At 41.9% G+C, this 19,492-nt stretch overlaps 1 long non-coding RNA gene and 1 gene segment (V, D, J or C); one reads left to right on the forward strand and one right to left on the reverse strand.

Annotated features, from left to right (window-relative positions):
- Positions 1-2,143: 2,143 nt before the first annotated feature.
- LOC141301183 (uncharacterized) lies at positions 2,144-3,140 on the forward strand. Its single transcript, XR_012342127.1, has 3 exons — positions 2,144-2,214; positions 2,700-2,834; positions 2,982-3,140. It is a non-coding gene; the product is annotated as an uncharacterized lncRNA (long non-coding RNA).
- Positions 3,141-5,076: 1,936 nt separating this feature from the next.
- On the reverse strand, positions 5,077-18,282 carry LOC141301474 (immunoglobulin lambda constant 7-like). The segment is given in 3 exon segments: positions 5,077-5,390; positions 6,967-7,049; positions 18,257-18,282. Coding segments are annotated over 3 exon segments (423 nt in total).
- Positions 18,283-19,492: the final 1,210 nt, after the last annotated feature.

Raw genomic sequence — 19,492 nt, forward strand, 5'->3', positions numbered from 1 at the left:
GTATATGGTTTACTCCATGACTTAGACAGCTCGTCATGGAGGTCCTCGAAAAAGGGGAGAAACTGATATTGAACTTTCTCCCCTTTGCCACCGGACAGAAACCTATCCTCAAGCTTACTGCGTTTGGGGGTCTCTTGTTCGCGTGGCCAGTCAAGCTGCAACCTGGCCACAGCACGAGTAATCACCTCAATCAATTCCTCAGCGGATTTACCTCCGCGAGAGGAAAGCTCAGAAGGTGGCTGCTCGTGCTCTGACAAACCAAGAGAAATTTCATCCCCCTCGTGAACCGAAGAAGCACCGGAGCGCGCTTCGAGATCGCGAGGAGGGATGTCAGGATCTGGCAACACGGCTAGCGAAAGGGATTGACCCGTCTCTTGCTCGTGAACCAGATCCATGTGAGAGCCCCACGATGTTAATGTGGGTGCGGACTGGAAATAATTCAGACGGGCACGCAGCATTTTGACTGTGAGAAGATCACAGTGCTCGCACCCGCCTTTCTCTATCGCCAGAACTGCATGCTCTTCCCCCAAACAAACAAAACAGTAGTCGTGTGTGTCCAACTCACTCATAGGGCGAGAGCAAGGAGGAACACACCGCTTACTGCTTTGTTGACTCATGCTCACTTTCAAACTCTAATATTTTTTGAATGAGAGAGAGAAAAGAGAGAATGAGAAATTTCTGCACACTGCCTGCTGAAAACTAACTCCTAACAAGATCAAAAAGATGTTGATAGAGAGAGAGAGAGTTCTTGCCACACACACACGCACAGAATGATCTGAAGACAAAAGACCTGATGATGCACCTGTGGCTCATCTATTTTATAGCCTCGTGTCGCGGGTGCGCTCCGATGACGTCACCAACCGAGGCTATATTACCTCCGGGTCAATTCTGTTGACGTGTTACACACATTATTCACAGCTGGTCACGAATAAAGACGTTCCCAATGTGCTTAGCAGCGCAGCATCGATTGTAGCTCTCAAAAGGGAACTGATTTATTGACTACTCTAAGACACAAAACTAATCTACTAAAACACAAACACACACACATTCACACTTACATTCATACAGTTCCGGAGATGAGAAATTACTGAATTGAAGAGAACCCCAAATGTTCTAGTATCTGCTACTAGTTCTTAAATCGCAACCTTAGAAAACCACAAAAGCAGAGATATAACTTAAATGATATCACACCAGACTTCAGCAAGAATGTGAGACCTTGTTTACTTGCGCTTGTGCCGGGAACGGGGATTGCGGGGGCTCGTCTGAGCGAAAGTTATGGTTGGTTGCTGGTCGATGACGTCTTTGGGAGATCCTTCGAAGCCGGTCTTCGGTTGCCTGGTTACGCGGTTTGACGCGCTCAGAGCTCTTCTGCGTTGCGAGACTTTGAAGAGTTTGGCAGTCGCAAAGTTTTCAGTTTGTTCTGTAGAGTTTTGATGGCACAATCGCGTGCTTGGTCAAGCGGGCGAGCACAGGTGAAAAGCACTCAAACCACGGCAGGCGGAAGACCAAAAGCGACGGTGAAAGGCAATGGCGAAAAGCAATGGCACAAGCCAATAGCAAAAAGCAACGAACTGTTAGAGTCCTGGGACTTTAAACAGGCCGCCTGAGCACGCCTCATGGTGCTGTGGTCCAATCGAACACAGAATGCGGGGCGGAGCTACGCTCCCTGGGCTGTACCTTCTGGTGCGTAACTTAAGATAATAAAATCTCTGCACGTTCGTTATTAACCTCACTAAACTGTTGCAATGCATAAAATATACACAATATCAACTTCTCGTTCATTTTGCGGTGTATCATTCATCCTGACAATTCATTACATATCAAATAAGGCTATACTGCTCGCATGCTAATGCATTTGATGACTTCCTTTCCCAAAGGCATATAATGCATAGATCAAACTTCCAATGATCACATAAAATACATCAAGCATATAAAAGAAAACATGAAAACATGATACTGTTGCTTCTAATAGCAATACTAATAAGCTGATCGTTTCTTAAAGATTGTCTCTGCAGTGTGCTCTTCAATTGAGGAACGTCTCGCTGCAGCCTGCGGTGGACATCCAACTCCGCCCACATCCAAGTGTAACGTCACAAGCCACGCCTACGTCCAAATACGTCACATTCTAATTTATTTTGAAACAGGAAGAAGCATCCATAAGAAGATTGTTCATATTGTTTGCCAACCGCTAAAAAGTTGTTGTTTGCCGCGTCGGTAAGTAAAAACAAGATTAGCCTGTCTTAAAACGTTGACAACTTTAGGAATGTGAGTCATGTGTGCATGTTCATAAACAACAGTTCATGTGTGTATTACTCAGATAGCAACAAATATATCAGAAGAATCAGTGCACTCTGTGTGTTTGTTTGTGTGTGTGTCTGTGTGTGTGTACATACGTACCTGTGTGTACACAAACACAAATACATATATGCATACATGTATGTATAGATAGATAGATAGATAGATAGATAGACAGTGCAGTCTTATGACATAACATGAATGTTGAATGAATGTGCAGATAGAAAACACTCACATACTGTACATATGACATCATTGACCACAGTACAGTACCCAAACCCAGTAACTCAGCTGAGCAACATTCACTACATCATCATTTCGCTACATCTTGCTAGATAACTCTGTGTATGTCACAAATTATCATTGTATTCTTCTGTATTAATGACAAGCATAATGTTTTACAGCATTCAGTCCGAGCCTGATGCAGGGCAGTTCTCGTGGGTTGAGGGGTCCCTCCCTGCTGCAGTTTCACCAGTAAAGAAAATGACTCAATACAATTCACTTGGAGGACCACATAAGCCATGCAGTGGTGCATGGAGGTATTGTGAGAGCATTTCTCTATATATTATTGTGGTTTTTCATAAATAAATATATTTGTATGTGGAATTATGAGGTAAATGATGAGTTAATACTTTTTTCGTGGACAAATACACCCCCAACATGTATGTATTCTCTATTTTTAACAGGAGCACCAACAAGACGTGGACGTTTGCAAGGGACAGTGGTCCAGGGTCGTAAAGAGTCACCATGAGTTATTCTGTGGGGAGGTGAAAGGGCCTGCCTTTCTCCAAATAGACAGTAAAAATCAACAGAATGCCATCAACGACTACCTGGATAGAGAATTGGATGAAGCAAGAGATGTCTTTTTATTTATCTTTGAGTATCTGGAGGATATGGACACATTCATATCAATAAACAATCTTGATGAACAAGGCCTGAAGGTCCATGCCATGTTCCGTGAATAATCTATCAGAGCAAGAAATCTCTCATTGTAGCCTATATGTGTATGTATGTATGTATGTGTACTGCATATCAGGAACTGTCTATCTGATCATTCAACTGTTCGTTCAACTGTACAGACTTTATGATAGTTGAAACATATCTTTTGTTAAACACTACCAGTCAAATATTCTTTTTTTTTCTTTTTTTTTTTTAAAGAAGTCTGTTCTGCTCACCAAGTTTGCATTTATTTGATCCAGTGTACAGCAAAAACAGTACAATTTTAAAAGTATGATGAATAGAAAGATCAGAAGAACAGCATTTATCTGAAATTTAAATCTTTTGTAACATAAATGTCAATTTAAAGCATTGCTAAATAAACATTAATTTCTATAATTTCTTTCTATGGTATAGTGTATAATGTTACAAAAGCTCATTTTTATTTCAGATAAATGCAGATCTCTGGATCTTTCTATTCATCAAAGAATCCTGAAAAACATGCACTTCTTTAAATATTGATAATATTATGAATAATAACAATTAAATTTCTTGAGCAGCAAATCATCATATTAGAATGATTTCTGAAGGATCACGTAACATTTAAGACTGCTGAAAATTCAGCTTTGCATCACACAAATAAATTACATTTTAAAATATATTAAAATACGAAATCAGCTCCGTATATTAGACACATTAAATATATTAGATTTAAATTGTGCCATTTTAGCCTAGACATGCTTTACAAAAACAAGAAAACGTGTATTAGTAAAATGAAGGACAATAACTACAGATCCCCGAAACTGCCATAAATTGCTTCGACATACTTCCGGGTTTCCCCGGTACAAGGGATTGGGGAATCATGTATTTTTCAGTGGGCGTGGCTTTCGACGTCACGCTCGGACGTGGGCGGGGGTGTATCGGGGATGGGTGTGACTTCTGACATCACCCGTGGATGTGGGCGGGGTTGGATGTCCACCGCAGGCTGAGCCCTACTTGCCTGGATTTTACACCTCTGTAAACTAGTAATGTAATGCTAATGCATTTCTAATGAGCTGAAATGCTATTGACATGTTATTGAATCACATTAAAATGAAGTATTTAAATAATATTTTAAATGTATTGTAAAGTAAATACACTTAAATTGCACTAAATGTACTTAAAGTTGTTCCAATTTAACAGAATTTAATATTTTAAAATATAGCCCAAATAGCTAAACATTTATCTTAAGCATATTTTGAAATTTGCTTATTGTTATTGTTTCAAAATAATACATTCAATATGCATTTATTATGGTATAATTTAAATATATGTATGTCCAAAAAGCACTATTTAAATACATTTCCTTTTCACCTGGGCTGCTTGACTACAGCAGAAGTGAAACTGGTGTGTTTCAGTCCAGATCATGTAACCAATCAAACAGTGACACTGGGAGTGTGGGCTGAAAATCCCATTTGCATTGTCAGGGTGGAGTGACTCTGATCCTCTCAGAATAGAGCAGCTCTGTCTCCAGAGACCATGTTCAAACCCCAAGAGCTTTATTTGACTAGATTTACTGCTACTGATCAAGCTTCTGGGAAACACCTGAACAAACACTACATGCATCTTCATCTGTTAGTTGAATGATGTTGTCAGACACAAATGGAGCTTGTTAAGAAGCTTTATTGAATGTTACAGCAAACACAGCAGATTGAAAGATCAGCCAGTGCTTTGACACTAGAGCTCTCTTTCAGTATTGAGTTGTAAATGACTACAGCTGCAGCACTAGACTCATGTGAATCCTGCCTGACACAGGACACTCAGATACGGCTCATCTTCAGCACACAAACATCAGCCTCTGAGCGACTAACAGTGACTCTTGGTGAACGAGGCCTCTTGAGAAGATCCATCATGTGTTACTCTGCAGACGTACAGCTCTGCCGCATCCCAGCGTGCTTTGCTGAGGGTCAGGACACTACTGCGGCTGAAGCGGCCGTCCTGCTCGCTCTCTGCGCTGGTCACGACCCCCTCTCTGACCTCTGAGCCGTCCAGTGTCCAGCTCACCTGCGCCCCCTGTGGAGAGTAAGAGCTGAGCAGGCAGAGCAGTGCGGCTGAGTTTCCAGAGATCTGCAGAGAAGAGGGCGGCAGCAGAGACAACGAGGGCTTCACTGTGGGACCAGCTGCAGGAGACAAACACAACACTTTTACAAACACAAAGAAAAAGCACAAACACTACATGCATTTTAATGAAAGCTCCTAAATTAAACAAACCATATTAAGATAAGTATAACCCCAGTAATTTTTTGGCAGAGGCTATTTACACTAACTCCACCCAACAATGTGTGATTGGAATAGTCAACATTACAAAAGATGGTTATAAATTGTCATCTCCTGTGGTGCAGGGGGTAAAGTGTATATGTCACTCTTTTCGATGCGACCGATGCATGTTCAAATCCCCCTTTTGACGAACTTTTTTTTTTCTCCCTTTTCAAATCTCATATCATATCAGAAAGGCATTTATTATCAGTAAAAATGAAGGACATTATTGAAAAGTTGAGAATAAAGTATCGGTTAGGTTTAGGGTTGGTGTAGGGAGGGCTTTTTGTCGCAATAAGGCAGTACCATTTAATACACTGAATCAAAACTATAATTTACACTCAGTACGTAAATACTGCATACTGTTTTAATTTACTACAATACTGAGGTGCCGATAATTGCATCTATATAAATATTTTAAATATCAAAAAATCCTGCTATTTCAACATCGTGTAAATAGAATCTATAGTTATTTTCACTTAGTGTAAATAGCCGCTGTCAATTTTTATATCCCTAAATATTGTCTTTGCATTTTAGTTAGGTGAGATATTTAACTCAAAACTTTTCAAATATCAAATACTGAATTTTTAGCAAAACATGAGCAAAAGAGGTTCAAAATTATTGATCAGTCTACAGAAAGTACCTCCATTTACATTTTAACATGTATTTTAACATTTTTCATTGCATGTCTTTTTTTCCATGTATAATATGTATAATATGTATGTGATAAACGAATAAATATTGATGAAATATCAATCAGATTAAATATTTACTGTGAACATTTAAAAATGGTCTCCTTGGAATTATAAGGTTCTGTCTGACATTTTTGTCAAAACTGAGTTATTCACATATTCTTATTCTGTGGCAACTTATTTACATTATGTGAAGTTTCTTTTGTAAGCTGTGCGCATTTTTGGCCTTTTTTTAGAAAACATAAAGGGTTCTATCTACAGAAGTCTATGGAACAGAAAGAACCTTATAATTCCAAGGTGACAAAATAGGTACCACTTTGCAATAAGGTTCATTAATGAATGCGTTAACTAATATTAACTAACAACGAGCAATACATTGCAGTATGTATTAATTTTTGTTAACATTGATTAATAAAGGTACAACTGGTTATTTTATTTTATTTTTCTTCATTTTAACTCAGGTCCATTAATTCATATTAAAAGAATAAACTTTGGATTATAATACTATATTAGTAAATGCTGCAGTCAATATGAACTGAGATTAATAAATGTTTTACAATAACTTTTCACTGTTAGTTCATGTTATTTAATGCAGTGAACTAATATTAACAAATGAAACATTACTGTAAAGTGTTACTAAAAATATTATTGTTAGAATAATAAAAATGTTCTGTTTCAATTTTAAAATAATATTGTACACAATCTAAAGTATATGTTTGCAGTGGAGAATTAAAATAGACAGACTTACCGAGCACCAGTTTAGTTCCTCCACCGAAAGTCCACCACAGTGATACAATCTCATGAAACGCTCGTACAAAAACCTCTATTCCACTCGAGTGAACACAAACTCCAGCAGAGAGAGAGCAAACAACACTTCAACACACTGATAGTACAAACACCTCAGCTGTTGACCACACTCAGTCATTTAGTTTTAGTTAAATTATTATTATTATTATTATTATTATTATTATTATTATTATTTTATGCTTGAAATTTACTTTTGTGTACTTTTTTCAAAACCAGGTGAAAAGTTTAGTTGTCTCATTTTCTCACTTTTCATTTATTTATCTTTTATTCTCTTGTCACGTGCTGATATAACACTTTTTAAGGAAATATATTTGATGACCTTTGACCTCTTCAGTTCTTCATATGCAGTTCAATCATCACAAATCACAAAAAAATGCAGATGAATCAAACATTTATTGTGCACACTAATTATTCTTTAGTAAAATTGTCTTTTGTTAAATTAGTTGATTATTGTGATCAACAATAATACAAAGCAGCTGCATGATGGTCACTGGCTTGAGTCAAATACAGAAAATTAGATATTTCAAAAGGTTTTCAACCTTTTTAAAAAAAAGGTTGTTCAAAATCAATTGTCATTGATTTCATTAATTTCTAAAAGACATTTTCAATGAATATTCAATTGCATGTTTTTAATATAATTTATAATGTACCTATAGAGTTATTTTTTAACACAGAAAACAATTGTGAATAAATTATGAGGGAACAAATAGAATATGTGAATAATATACGTATACTACACCGATACAGCTGAGAGATACTGCAGCTGCTGATTGAAAATTATGACTAAATTTCGTCGTCAACGAACCTTTATCACATGACGAAAACGAGACGAGACGAAACGAAAACGCTGGTCATGTGACGATGACTATGATAAAATGTATAATGCAATATCGTTGACGAATAAAAACGAGACTAAATATGGTTAACAAAATATAAACTATGCTAAAATGTCACTTCATTTTCGGCGACAAAAATGAGACGAAACGAAATGTTATAACGTTAGATTGATGTGCGCATGCCCAGTAGCCAGAGCTGTATCCCTTCTAGACTAAACCTCAGATGACGTCACTTTCTCAAGCCCCACTCGCGGAATTATCTAGATAGAAGACGACTACAGACAAAGTTAAGTCTGACACAGAGAAAGGGGTCGATGGCCGGTCAGCTGTGGTTCGTCTTTGGGAGAAAAAGAAGAAACGCTGCTTACATTTTTTCTACTTTTTAGTACTGATGGGAAAATGAAGCTTTTCGAAGCACCAAAGCATTCCCCTCAACTGTATCGTAAAAAGCTTCATTACTCGAAGCTTTTCAACACATTGTACACTAATGATATCTTGTGGTCAAAGGTGAAAAACGTTTCTTTTGCATCCCAGATGTCAAAGCGATTTTTGGACAGTTTCATAAAACGAATCAATTTGTGCTATGAAAATCATAAGAAATATTTTACTTACACAAATTAATTAATCTGTAAATAAACTTATAAAAGTACAAGCATGTTTTGTGAAGCCATAGATGATCAAAGTAAATTAAGAATATTGTTAAATTGACTAATATTATTATTAATTAGATATGCTTTTTAAGCGGGAATTACTACAAAATGAACATGCACAAAACTACACGTACATATTTATTTGTATTATGATTTATTCTCAATAAAGAAGTGAATGACACTTGAAACCTGAGCAAGGGGTTTGTGTTGTTTGAATCAGAATGCGAAGCAGTCACGTTGTGTTAAACTTGAATGTATTTTTTTTTTGCTGGCATTGTCATGTGATGCTATTTTTTATTTATTTTTATTTATTGTTTTTATTTATTTTATTTCAATATATGTGTGTGTGTACTTCTAACATGTTTGGTAGGTAAAATAAATGTTGTAATTTCAAATTAGAGCATTTTCCATGTCTGGAATGGATGTATTCTTGAGCTTATAAGGTAACAATAATATAACAAGATAACCTTGTTTGAAATGGGTTTGGCTAAAAGAAAACTTTGGTTTCGTCTATACTACTAGGTACTTATTCTATATTGACTGGGTTAAATAAAATTGCATAGCTAAAAATAGACTAAAATACAATTTTCATTGACTAAAACTAGACTAAAACGTCATCAGTTTTCGTCGACTAAAACTAGACGAAAATAGTCATGGGTAATTCTGACTAAAATAAGACTAAAATGCTCAGACTTTTAGTCGACAAAAACTTCACTAGACTAAAAAGAGTGTGAACGTGACTAAAACTAATAAAAACTAAAATGAACGCTTCAAACAAAGACTAGACTAAAACTAAAATTAAAATTGGCCGCCAAAAACAACACTACTGCTGATGGGAGGATGACAGACAACACAAAGATTTGTTGTAGCAATTTAAACATTAAACACTACAGGTCTTCCCTTCTTTCGTCTTGATCAAAAATACACAAAAAAATAATCCACCTCAAAATTTGACTATGTAACTCTCAAAATCACATTAGAGTACTGCAAAACTGTCTAACATTAAGAATGTATATGAAACAAAGAGCAGACTGATGTACTCGGCGTTTTGCTAAAAGGTACTTATGCAGACGCCATTGTTGTTTTACGTTATTTGCGACGTTCGCAATCAAATTACTGACTTACTGCTTGTTCTCCCTCTTCTTTTTTAACTTTCAATGCTGGTTATTTCAGTGACTGACTTGTTGCACGCCAGTCTGTTGTTGTGGGGGCATTTCCACGCACCGAAACGTCACACTGAATGAAACGAACTGTGATTGGTTTTGACATGTCTGTCAAACGGCCTTATGGGCGGGCCTTGGCCAATGAAAGCTGCCATGAATTCCAGACCTTCAGCCGTCAGTCTGAAGGTCTGGCTATGCGAGACTAGAGTCACAGTGACTGCACTGATACAGCTGAGAGATGCTGCAGCTGCTGATAGGAGGATGTGATTAAACACATTTACTTTATTTATTATTTACTTACTTTTGGTTGGTTGAAAAAAAAATTATGTGTCATTATAGGTTCTTCAATTCAGTCCTGGAAAAGTATGCACTGTTAGACCTTACTAGGCATTTTTAGAGTAGTATACTGGCAATACTTTTGCCAAGTAGTTGTTGTAGGTAATACATTTACAAAAGCTTGTTTTAAAATTTAGTTTTTGTAAATCACCATTAGGGTGGTTAGTGTTACTTATAGTTATACTGTTAGTTAGTCAGTTCTATTCAGTTATTTATTTTTCTGAATAAGTGCTATCATCATGTCTGAACCAAACTGTGATCTCATGGTTGGGAAAACTATCATAAAACGTCTCGGGTTACGTATGTAACCTTAGTTCCCTGAGGACAGGGAACGAGACGCTGCGTCCTGGTTCAGGACACTATGGGAACTGCCTTCAGCATGACCGGTTCTGAAACAAGGTATAGAACAACGACAGTGAACTTGACACTGTCCGGCGCCAGCCTATGACATCATCAACAGGCGCCTGCTAGTATAAAAGCAGGTGCCTGAGAGCACAACACCATCTTTTTGTCTGACGGAGGTCTGTGCAGGGCCCGAGGCATGGCCCTGAGACGCAGCGTCTCGTTCCCTGTCCTCAGGGAACTAAGGTTACATACGTAACCCGAGACGTTCCCTTCCGGAGGGAACTCTACGCTGCGTCCTGGTTCAGGACACTATGGGAACGCTTATACCAACGCCGCCATGACGAGGGATAAGTGATCAAACTGACTGAATGAGGAGTCAAGAAGGAAATCACCCCTGCATCAGCGAGAGTCGCTGGGGCCCAGTGACCTGCCACGGCTAGCTCGGCTACCTGTGCACGCAACTCTCAAGCGTGGAGGCCTAGAGGAAGCCTACTACCCTTAGCTCTCTGAGTGAAGGAGCTCATAAACGCCCTGACCATAAGGGGCGGAGTTTAGGGAATGGAGGTCTCAGCAGAATGAACGTCTGCTCTAGGGACCTGACAACATTCAGTGCTAACAGGTATAGGTGGGGAAGCGGAGCTTCTGGAGAATGGAGGCTTCACAGAAGACTCTCTAAAAAAGAGAGGAAACCTGACCACATTCAATCCACTAGCTCTTTAGGAGTGGAGGTCTCAAATAACCCTCCAGAGAGGGGAGACCTGGCTACACTCGCGCTTGAAAGTACTGAAAGCGGAGCTTCTGGAGAACGGAGGCTTCATAAAAGACTCTCTAAAAAAAGAGGAAACCTGACAACATTCCATCCACTAGCTCTTAGGAGTGGAGGTCTCAAATAACCCTGCAGTGAGGGGAGACCTGGCTACACTCACGCCTAGAAGTACTGGAGGCGGAGCTTCTGGAGAACGGAGGCTTCACAGAAGACTCTCTAAAAAGAGAGGAAACCTGACAACGTTCAGTCCACCAGCTCTTAGGAGTGGAGGTCTCACTAACCCTTCAGTGAGGGGAGACCTGGCTACACTCGCGCCCGGAGGGAAAGACTGGAAGCGGAGCTTCTCGGCCCTATACTCGACACTGGGGGTATTCAGTGAGGCTGAATAGCCTGTGCAACCAGAACTACCCGAGTGGAGCTTCTGCTCAGAGGGAATCTACAGAGTGGAGGTCTCATGACCTAACTACACTTGACACTGACGATGGTCTGTGAGGCTGAATAGCCTGTGCAACAGGCCTGTCTAAGTGGAGATTTTCTGAGGAGTGGAGGCTTTGCCGAAAGGAAGCCTGGCAACACTCTGTGCCTTCCAGAGTGCAACTCTAAGAATGGAGGTGCCGTGGCACCTCTACACTCAAAACCTGGGAGTAGTCAGTGAGGCTGAGTAGCCTGTGCAGCAAAACTACCTACAGGGAGTTCAGAGGAGTGACTGCTCCAAAGGAAGCCAAAGAAGCACTCTGTGTCTTGCAAAGGAAAACTCTAAAAGTGGGGGTCTCGTGACCCACTTCACTTCAACACTGAGGGTAGTCAGCGAGGCTGAATAGCCTGTGCAGCAGAACTACCTGAGTGGAGTTTCTGCAAAGTGGCGGCTTTGGTAAGAAAGAAGCCTGGTACCACTCTGCACCCAGCAGAGGACGACTCTAAGGATGGAGGTCTGTGACCTATCTACACCCAATACTAGAGGTGGTCCGCGAGGCTGAATAGCCTGTGCAGTCGGACCGCCTATTTCTAGTGAATCTCTGGAGGCAACGAAGGACTCTGAGTGAGTCTGGAGAGTGGAGGCTTCTGAGAAGAAGCCTGACAACATCTCATGAAGGGAGACTCTAATAGTGGAGGTCTGACGACCTAACTACACTTCAACACTGATGGTAATCAGCGAGGCTGAATAGCCTATGCGACAGTACCTAGTGGAGTCTGGCAGTGTTCTGCGAGCAGCAGAAGGACTCTAAGAGTGGAGGTCCCATGACCTACTACACTTCAACACTGCAGGTGTTCATCGAGGCTGAATAGCCTATGCGACAGTACCTGAGTGGAGTCTAGAGAGTGGAGGCTTCTGAGAAGAAGCCTAACAACACTTCATAGAAGAAAGACTCTAAGCGAGCAGAAAAGGACTCTAAGAGTGGAGGTCTCATGACCTACTACACTTCAACACTGCAGGTGTTCATCGAAGCTGAACAGCCTAAGCGACAGTACTACCTGAGTGGAGTCTGGAGAGTGGAGGCTTTCTAAGGAGGGAGCCTAACACACCTCCGTGCTTAGCAAAGAAGAACTCTGAGAGTGGAGGTCTCATGACCTAACTACACTCTAATCTTGAAGGTCATCCGCGAGGCTGACTAGCCTGTGCGACAGAAGTACCTTCGTTTTTGGAGCTCTTCTGGAGAGTGGAGGCCTGAAGAGGCGCCGACACTCAATCCTGCTAGCAGTGCTATGTGGATTGGAGTTGGAAAACTAAAAGGTTTTTGAGAAAAACCAACTCAGAAGATGGACACGGAGGAATGCCCTGCATGGTCCATACCGTATAGGATTTCAGAAAGGAACCTGCCTTTATGGGAGGAACCTTACCATAAGTATGGATTTTAGTGAAGTGCCTGAATAGTGCACTTACCACTCACGTGGATTTCAGAGAGTGCTCAAAGACTTGCGTGAGCAAACACCACAAATGTGGATTTGAGTAGGTGCCCTGAGCATAGCGAGGATCACCAGATTTGCAGTCTTTAGGCGATAGCAGAGCCTGAAAGCGGAGCTTCTGGAGAGGGGAGGCTTCAGCAGAAAGACTCTTTAAGCGAGAGGAGGCCTACGACGCTCTCCCTAGGGAAACTCTTCAGAGTGGAGACCTCAGGTAAAACGCTCTAGGCGAGGGGAGGCCTGACTACACTCGACGCTCAAGAAAGGCAGATACTCACAGTAGAGCCAATAATGAAAAATTCTCATTTATCATCTAGCTCTGTGTAGTGGAGGGTCCGAGACTACATCTCTAAGGAGAGAAGCCTACAACACTAGTTTTTGGTGAGTGGAAGACTGCACTCCCCCCCAAAAAAAAGTCAGCGAGGCACTCATGAGCCTGCTAGCTGCTATAACTGTGAGAGTGAAGGTCTCAGTACTGTTGGCTGTGACAGAGGGGAGACCTATTACACTGTGCTTATCAAAGGAGTTGGAAAACTTAAGGGTTTTGGAACCAACTCGGAAAATGGGCACGGAGGATTATCCTGCGTGGTCCAACCCCTGAGGGATTTGAAGAAGGAACCTGCCTTTACGGGAGGAACCTTACCATAAGCATGGATTTTAGTAAAGTGCCTGAGTAGTGCACTTACCACTCACGTGGATTTCAGAGAGTGCTCAAAGACTTGCGTGAGCAAACACCACTAACGTGGATTTGAGAAGGTGCTCTAAGCGTTTCGCGAGAAAGACACCTGTATTATTCCCGGGTGATAGCAGAACCCGGAAGCGGAGCTTTCAGTGAGGGAGGCTTTAATGGTTACAAGCTCTCTCGAACGTAACAAGCCTGACGACGCTCAACTGAGGAAGCTCTATCGAGTGGAGGCCTTGGAATACACGCCCTTTCATGGAAGGGAGGCCTAACTACACTCAACGCTTGTAGTGACAGGTCCACGAAAAGAGTTCACAAGCTGCCTTAACCTTGTGTTTTTCCCGGCCTGTATTTCTGGGGAGTGGAGGCTTAACAGAAATACCTCACATAGAGGGAGCCTAACAACACTCGACCCAGTAAAAAGAAATGACCTGGCTACATTCAGCGCTAAGAAGTATTATCTTTATATGTCTCTCTTTACAGAGGACTTCACCGAGAGGAGGCCTCCTAGGCCTGCTACACTCAATTCTGGCGGATTGGGTCACAATACCAGAAGGTAATTTAGCGAGGCCCAGAATGGGGCCTGACAGCCAAATATATAAGATTTCTACTTCAAAGCGGGGCTTTTAAAAAGAGCGGAGGCTTCAGTAAAACATCTCTCTCTCAGAGAGGGAGCCTTGACGACTCTCTATTCACCCTAGCACACAAACTCCTAGGAGTGAAGGTCTCACATATGTGTATATGAAAATACACAGGGAAGGTACCTGACTACACTCATGCAAGAAGAGTATTACTCTTAGCAGGGTTTGAGTGAGCGGAGGCTTCAGCAGAGCGATTTTTCGCTTGAAGCAGCTTGACAACGCTCAAGAGGTTTTTTTTTTTTTTTTATACATATTCTCGCATGTATATGTATGTTGGATCATGTCTATACCAAGCTCACTCTAGCGGAGGTTTCAAAACCTAACAACGCTTAACCCACGAGGGGATTTCTACGAGTGGAGGTCTCTACACACTGTTTTCTTTTATAAAACGAGGGGAGACCTGGCTACACTCGGCACTTGGTGGCAGTAGAACTCAAGAGGAGCTCGAAACTGCAATAGCAATCACCTAAGCGGAGCTGGTAGACAAAAGAAACCATATACATACACGCTTGAATATTTTATTAAAGTGTCTTTACTGTTCACATACCGGGCCAACAGATTCCTCAATCTCATCGTCGGCCCAGCCCCAGAGTCTTTGCGAGGGGAAAAGGGAGGGGCAGGTAGCCCCATACTGGCGACCTGGCCTCGTCTCTGGCCCTTGGACCAGGACGGGCCTGGTTTCCCCCGGTGTTCAGGTGGAGGCGTGGACCGGCGAGGGATGCAACACCCCGGGGCTCGGTCCAGATCTTTCAGCTGATCAGCCTGGTACGCCTCTGCAACACTGCCATCGTGTGCAGAGGAGCACCAGCCTGACCCACTGCCGCATATGTGCCTTTGGAGCCTTCAGGGTTGATGCCCCTCGCGCTGAGAGATAGTTTGCAAACGTCTGCTCAGTGAGAGGCATCGACACATATCCGCGCCCATGCATTCCCTCGACATCAGCATGATTCACATGCTGATGCCTGTGAATGCGGGCTGAATATGGCCTGTCCCATTCCCTCTCGATCCCTTATGCAGATCAGGAAGGAATGGGAGGCTCACAGGAGTTGGCTTGTTATGGACGGGAAGAAGCCGCTCGTCTAGTCTGCCTAGGGCGGCCTTTCCCCTGGCGGGCTTCCACAGAAGGGGTAGCCGCGCGGTCCATAACAGACATCAACTCTTCATATGCGGGGCAGGGAGGCTGCATGGGCTCAAAAGAGCTCATCTTGTTCCATTTCAACCTCCTGCTCGCCCTGGCTTGAAGCCAAAAGAGCACTCGCTGCAGGACCGGAGGATGTGAGAGACAACACATCTTCCGCTAGCAGCGCATTCTCGTCTCCGGCTGACGTGCGCGTCAGCCAGCTCCACCTGTGATCCCCGCGATCTCAGCTGCCGGGCAGCCTCAGCCACCGCGGGACCGGAGCCGCGTGGGGCAGATGGATGGCCCGATTCCCTCGAGAAAAGGGCCAGACGAGAACGGAGTTTCTTCAAAGTGAAACTCTCATAATGAACGTGCTCCGCTCTTCTAGAGCAGAGCGCACGTGCTCTTACACCTAAACACACCAAACAGAGGTCGTGTGCGTCATCAAGTGTCAGATTTCTCTGACACGGATCCGCACACTTCCTAAACAGTTTTTCTCTAGGCATCGCTGTACTCACTCGTTTAGAACAGAGGACTCTGAAGACAAAAAGATGGTGTTGTGCTCTCAGGCACCTGCTTTTATACTAGCAAGCGCCTGTTGATGATGTCATAGGCTGGCGCCGGACAGTGTCAAGTTCACTGTCGTTGTTCTATACCTTGTTTCAGAACCGGTCATGCTGAAGGCAGTTCCCATAGTGTCCTGAACCAGAGTTCCCTCCGGAAGGGAATGTAAGATTTAACAGCTGCGTCAACAATCCACATATGAATATCAACAATGGTGACAATCAAAAGAAAAGTTGCATGCTGGGAGCATAGTACCAAACTCATCTATGATTGTTTGTCACCACTGATGAGGTTTGTATGTCAAGTGTATAAATGTGTCTCAATAGCTATGAATTAACATTTACATAGATCTTTCCATTACAGCTTTCCATTACAAATCAGCATTCACTTTAGCAGGCATATCTTAAAATATATATTTTAACTACTTTCTGATGTAGTTTCTGTGTCTCTCTTTCAATGTACAGTAATTGCATAAACATACGTTACAAAACACATGCAAGAGAAAAAAAAGGTAACGCAAAACACACTCAAGACAGATGACAGAAATAAAGTAAAGTAATTAGTGAAGATGTTAACAGTGTTTGTGTTTATTTCTCCTCTGTTAAGATCTTGACATATTTAATGTGTCCATCTGTTATTTACAGTTGATGTTCATCTAAGGCTTTGTGATTCAGTGAGTTATTAGATCCTTTTAAGGATGCATCTTCAAACAGACATTGTAGTAATTTACTGTAAAAGACATACAGTAACTAGTTGACAACAGTGTTTCCAGTATGTTACTGTAAAAAGCCTGGTAAGGTCTAACAGTGCATGGAGACAGACACTTCATATAATGTCTATAACACAACATGTTTTCATGTAGGACTGAAAAGCGTTCCTTCTAGCACTTCTATGAAAAACCATTGGTGGTCTGTTTAAAGCAGCAGTATACAGTAGATGATTCATAGAGGCACTTTGTGGATTCTTCTGTGGCACCAGGCTGAAAAAATGTTGGAATCTTATGTAGGTGATACTAGGAGTGATTGAGTAACAGCTGTGAGTGACACAGATACTGAAGGACACACATCAGAATGAATCATTGACTGCGTCTCATCACAGAGTCAACAGTTGATTCAAACATTCAGAGGTCAGTATGACTGCTGAGAGTCTCAGTGTGAACTGATGAATATGAACAAACCTCATCTCTCCATTAGTCCAACTCAACTGACTCATTTCAGAGAATAAAGAGTCAAACAGTCAAACTCATATTTGAGTGATTCTGCTCCTCTCAGAATAAAGCAGCTCCATCAGCAGATGTTCAGTGTCCTCACGGGAGCTTCATTATACAGTAAAAATACATAGAGTCAACACATATGAGCCAATAGTGATCTTAGGAAATGTTTCAGTGTTTGAGGTTCATAATTTGACTACACAGTCTTGTTTCATAATTTCCTTCATCTGCAGGTGTTTTCATGGTTCACTGAGTGACATTTGATTATGAAATATGAGCTTGAGTTCTAGGGCCTTAATTTTAAAGATGTGTGTAGAATTTCTGAAATGTAGAAACAATTTATAAAACCATCTATACACACAAAAATGTTTCTAAATGCATTAATCTTTATAAATCTTAAAAAAATGCACAATGTGAACAAACACAGCAACCTAGAACGGCCACAAATATACAGTACAGCACTCATTGACATGGATAAGAAAACCCAAATGTCGTTATATTCAAGAAAATTAAGCTAGCACAAGTTCTGCCAGGAAGACTCAATCGTTCGCGTCACTAATTACCTCCTCATCTCCCAATCATATCATTTACTGTAGCTTTAAAGGTAGCGCTTACCATGTCTGAGTTCGCAGATATTGTCGCTCCAGCACACAGCCGTGAAACTGGAATCCAGCCGCAGTTTGCAAGGAGCGGAGCCGTTAACTCTCTCAAACTGACAGGATTTTATCACGGATACCATGGTTACTCATTAAAAACGGCTGTCGGCATAGTTTAAAGTGAACCGTGCGGTTTTCCCTCTCTGCGGATGTGTTTGCGGCGCAGGAGTCATAACAATGTACCGTTGTTCTCGCTGGCGGCGGTAGACAGAAGCAGCGGCTGGAGCTCAGTCTGGCGAATCTGTGAGCTCGAGCTGCTCAAGCGGCGGCATGAGACTCTGATCGCCAGGGCGCTCGCGCTACAACCCGAGCCGGAGAGAGCCGAGTGGCCGAGCGTCGACACGAACCCGCGGTGCTCACCGATGCTGTCGCTCCCGTACCTCCATCCTCGAAGCCCAGCAAGCTCTCCAGTCTCGATCTAGGTAAATTCCTATTTTTCTACTGGTGGTGGTGTTTTGCCAAAGCGGTTTGGCACTTTCACGAATTGTATGGCTAGCTACTAAAGCAAGATGGCCTGCGGGTTATACGTCCGTCAAACAGCTATACACGCTATAGGTTCAAGTGGCTGCAGCTTATGCTGCCTTCATGTGCTATCGTAATTATGGTAAATACCAAAATCCGTCATTGAAATTGCACATGTACAATTTCAAAAAAAAAAAAAAAAAAAAAACTTATATAGGCTATATAAAAATATATATACTATATACAGGCTTATATAAAAACGTACATAGGCTAGCTAAAAGAACCATTAGTTAGTATTGTCTTTAAAACAACTCTACTATTCATGATCAATAAGATACAGCCTATAATTTACCGTTTGCGTCTGATGCATTCTGTAGCAGATGCATTAGGGAGTTTATAACCGGTTAAAACTTTTACCTAAGTAGCATGTGAGGACAAATTCCAAGTTCGCCATGTTCTCTTCACTACGACAACAAAAGCACCTGAATACGACACACTGGTAATTTCCACTTCACAAGTGGAAAGCATCATCTTTCCCATATCACATGAAGGCAGCAATAGTGTCATACCAAAGCTATCAAGACGGCCCGTGGCCCATGTGTTCTATCAAAGATGGCCGTGGCCTATGCGTTCTATCAAAAGATGGCCTGTGGCCCATGCGTTCTATCAAAAGATGGCCTGTGGCCCATGCGTTCTATCAAAAGATGGCCTGTGGCCCATGTGTTCTATCAAAAGATGGACTGTGGCCCATGTGTTCTATCAAAAGATGGACTGTGGCCCATGTGTTCTATCAAAAGATGGACTGTGGCCCATGTGTTCTATCAAAAGATGGACTGTGGCCCATGTGTTCTATCAAAGATGGCCGTGGCCTATGCGTTCTATCAAAAGATGGCCTGTGGCCCATGCGTTCTATCAAAAGATGGCCTGTGGCCCATGCGTTCTATTAAAAGATGGCCTGTGGCCCATGCGTTCTATCAAAAGATGGCCTGTGGCCCATGCGTTCTATCAAAAGATGGCCTGTGGCCCATGCGTTCTATTAAAAGATGGCCTGTGGCCCATGCGTTCTATCAAAAGATGGCCTGTGGCCCATGCGTTCTATTAAAAGATGGCCTGTGGCCCATGCGTTCTATTAAA

Source organism: Garra rufa, chromosome 25, assembly GCF_049309525.1.
Source record: "Garra rufa chromosome 25, GarRuf1.0, whole genome shotgun sequence".
NCBI classification, from domain to species: Eukaryota; Metazoa; Chordata; class Actinopteri; order Cypriniformes; family Cyprinidae; genus Garra; species Garra rufa.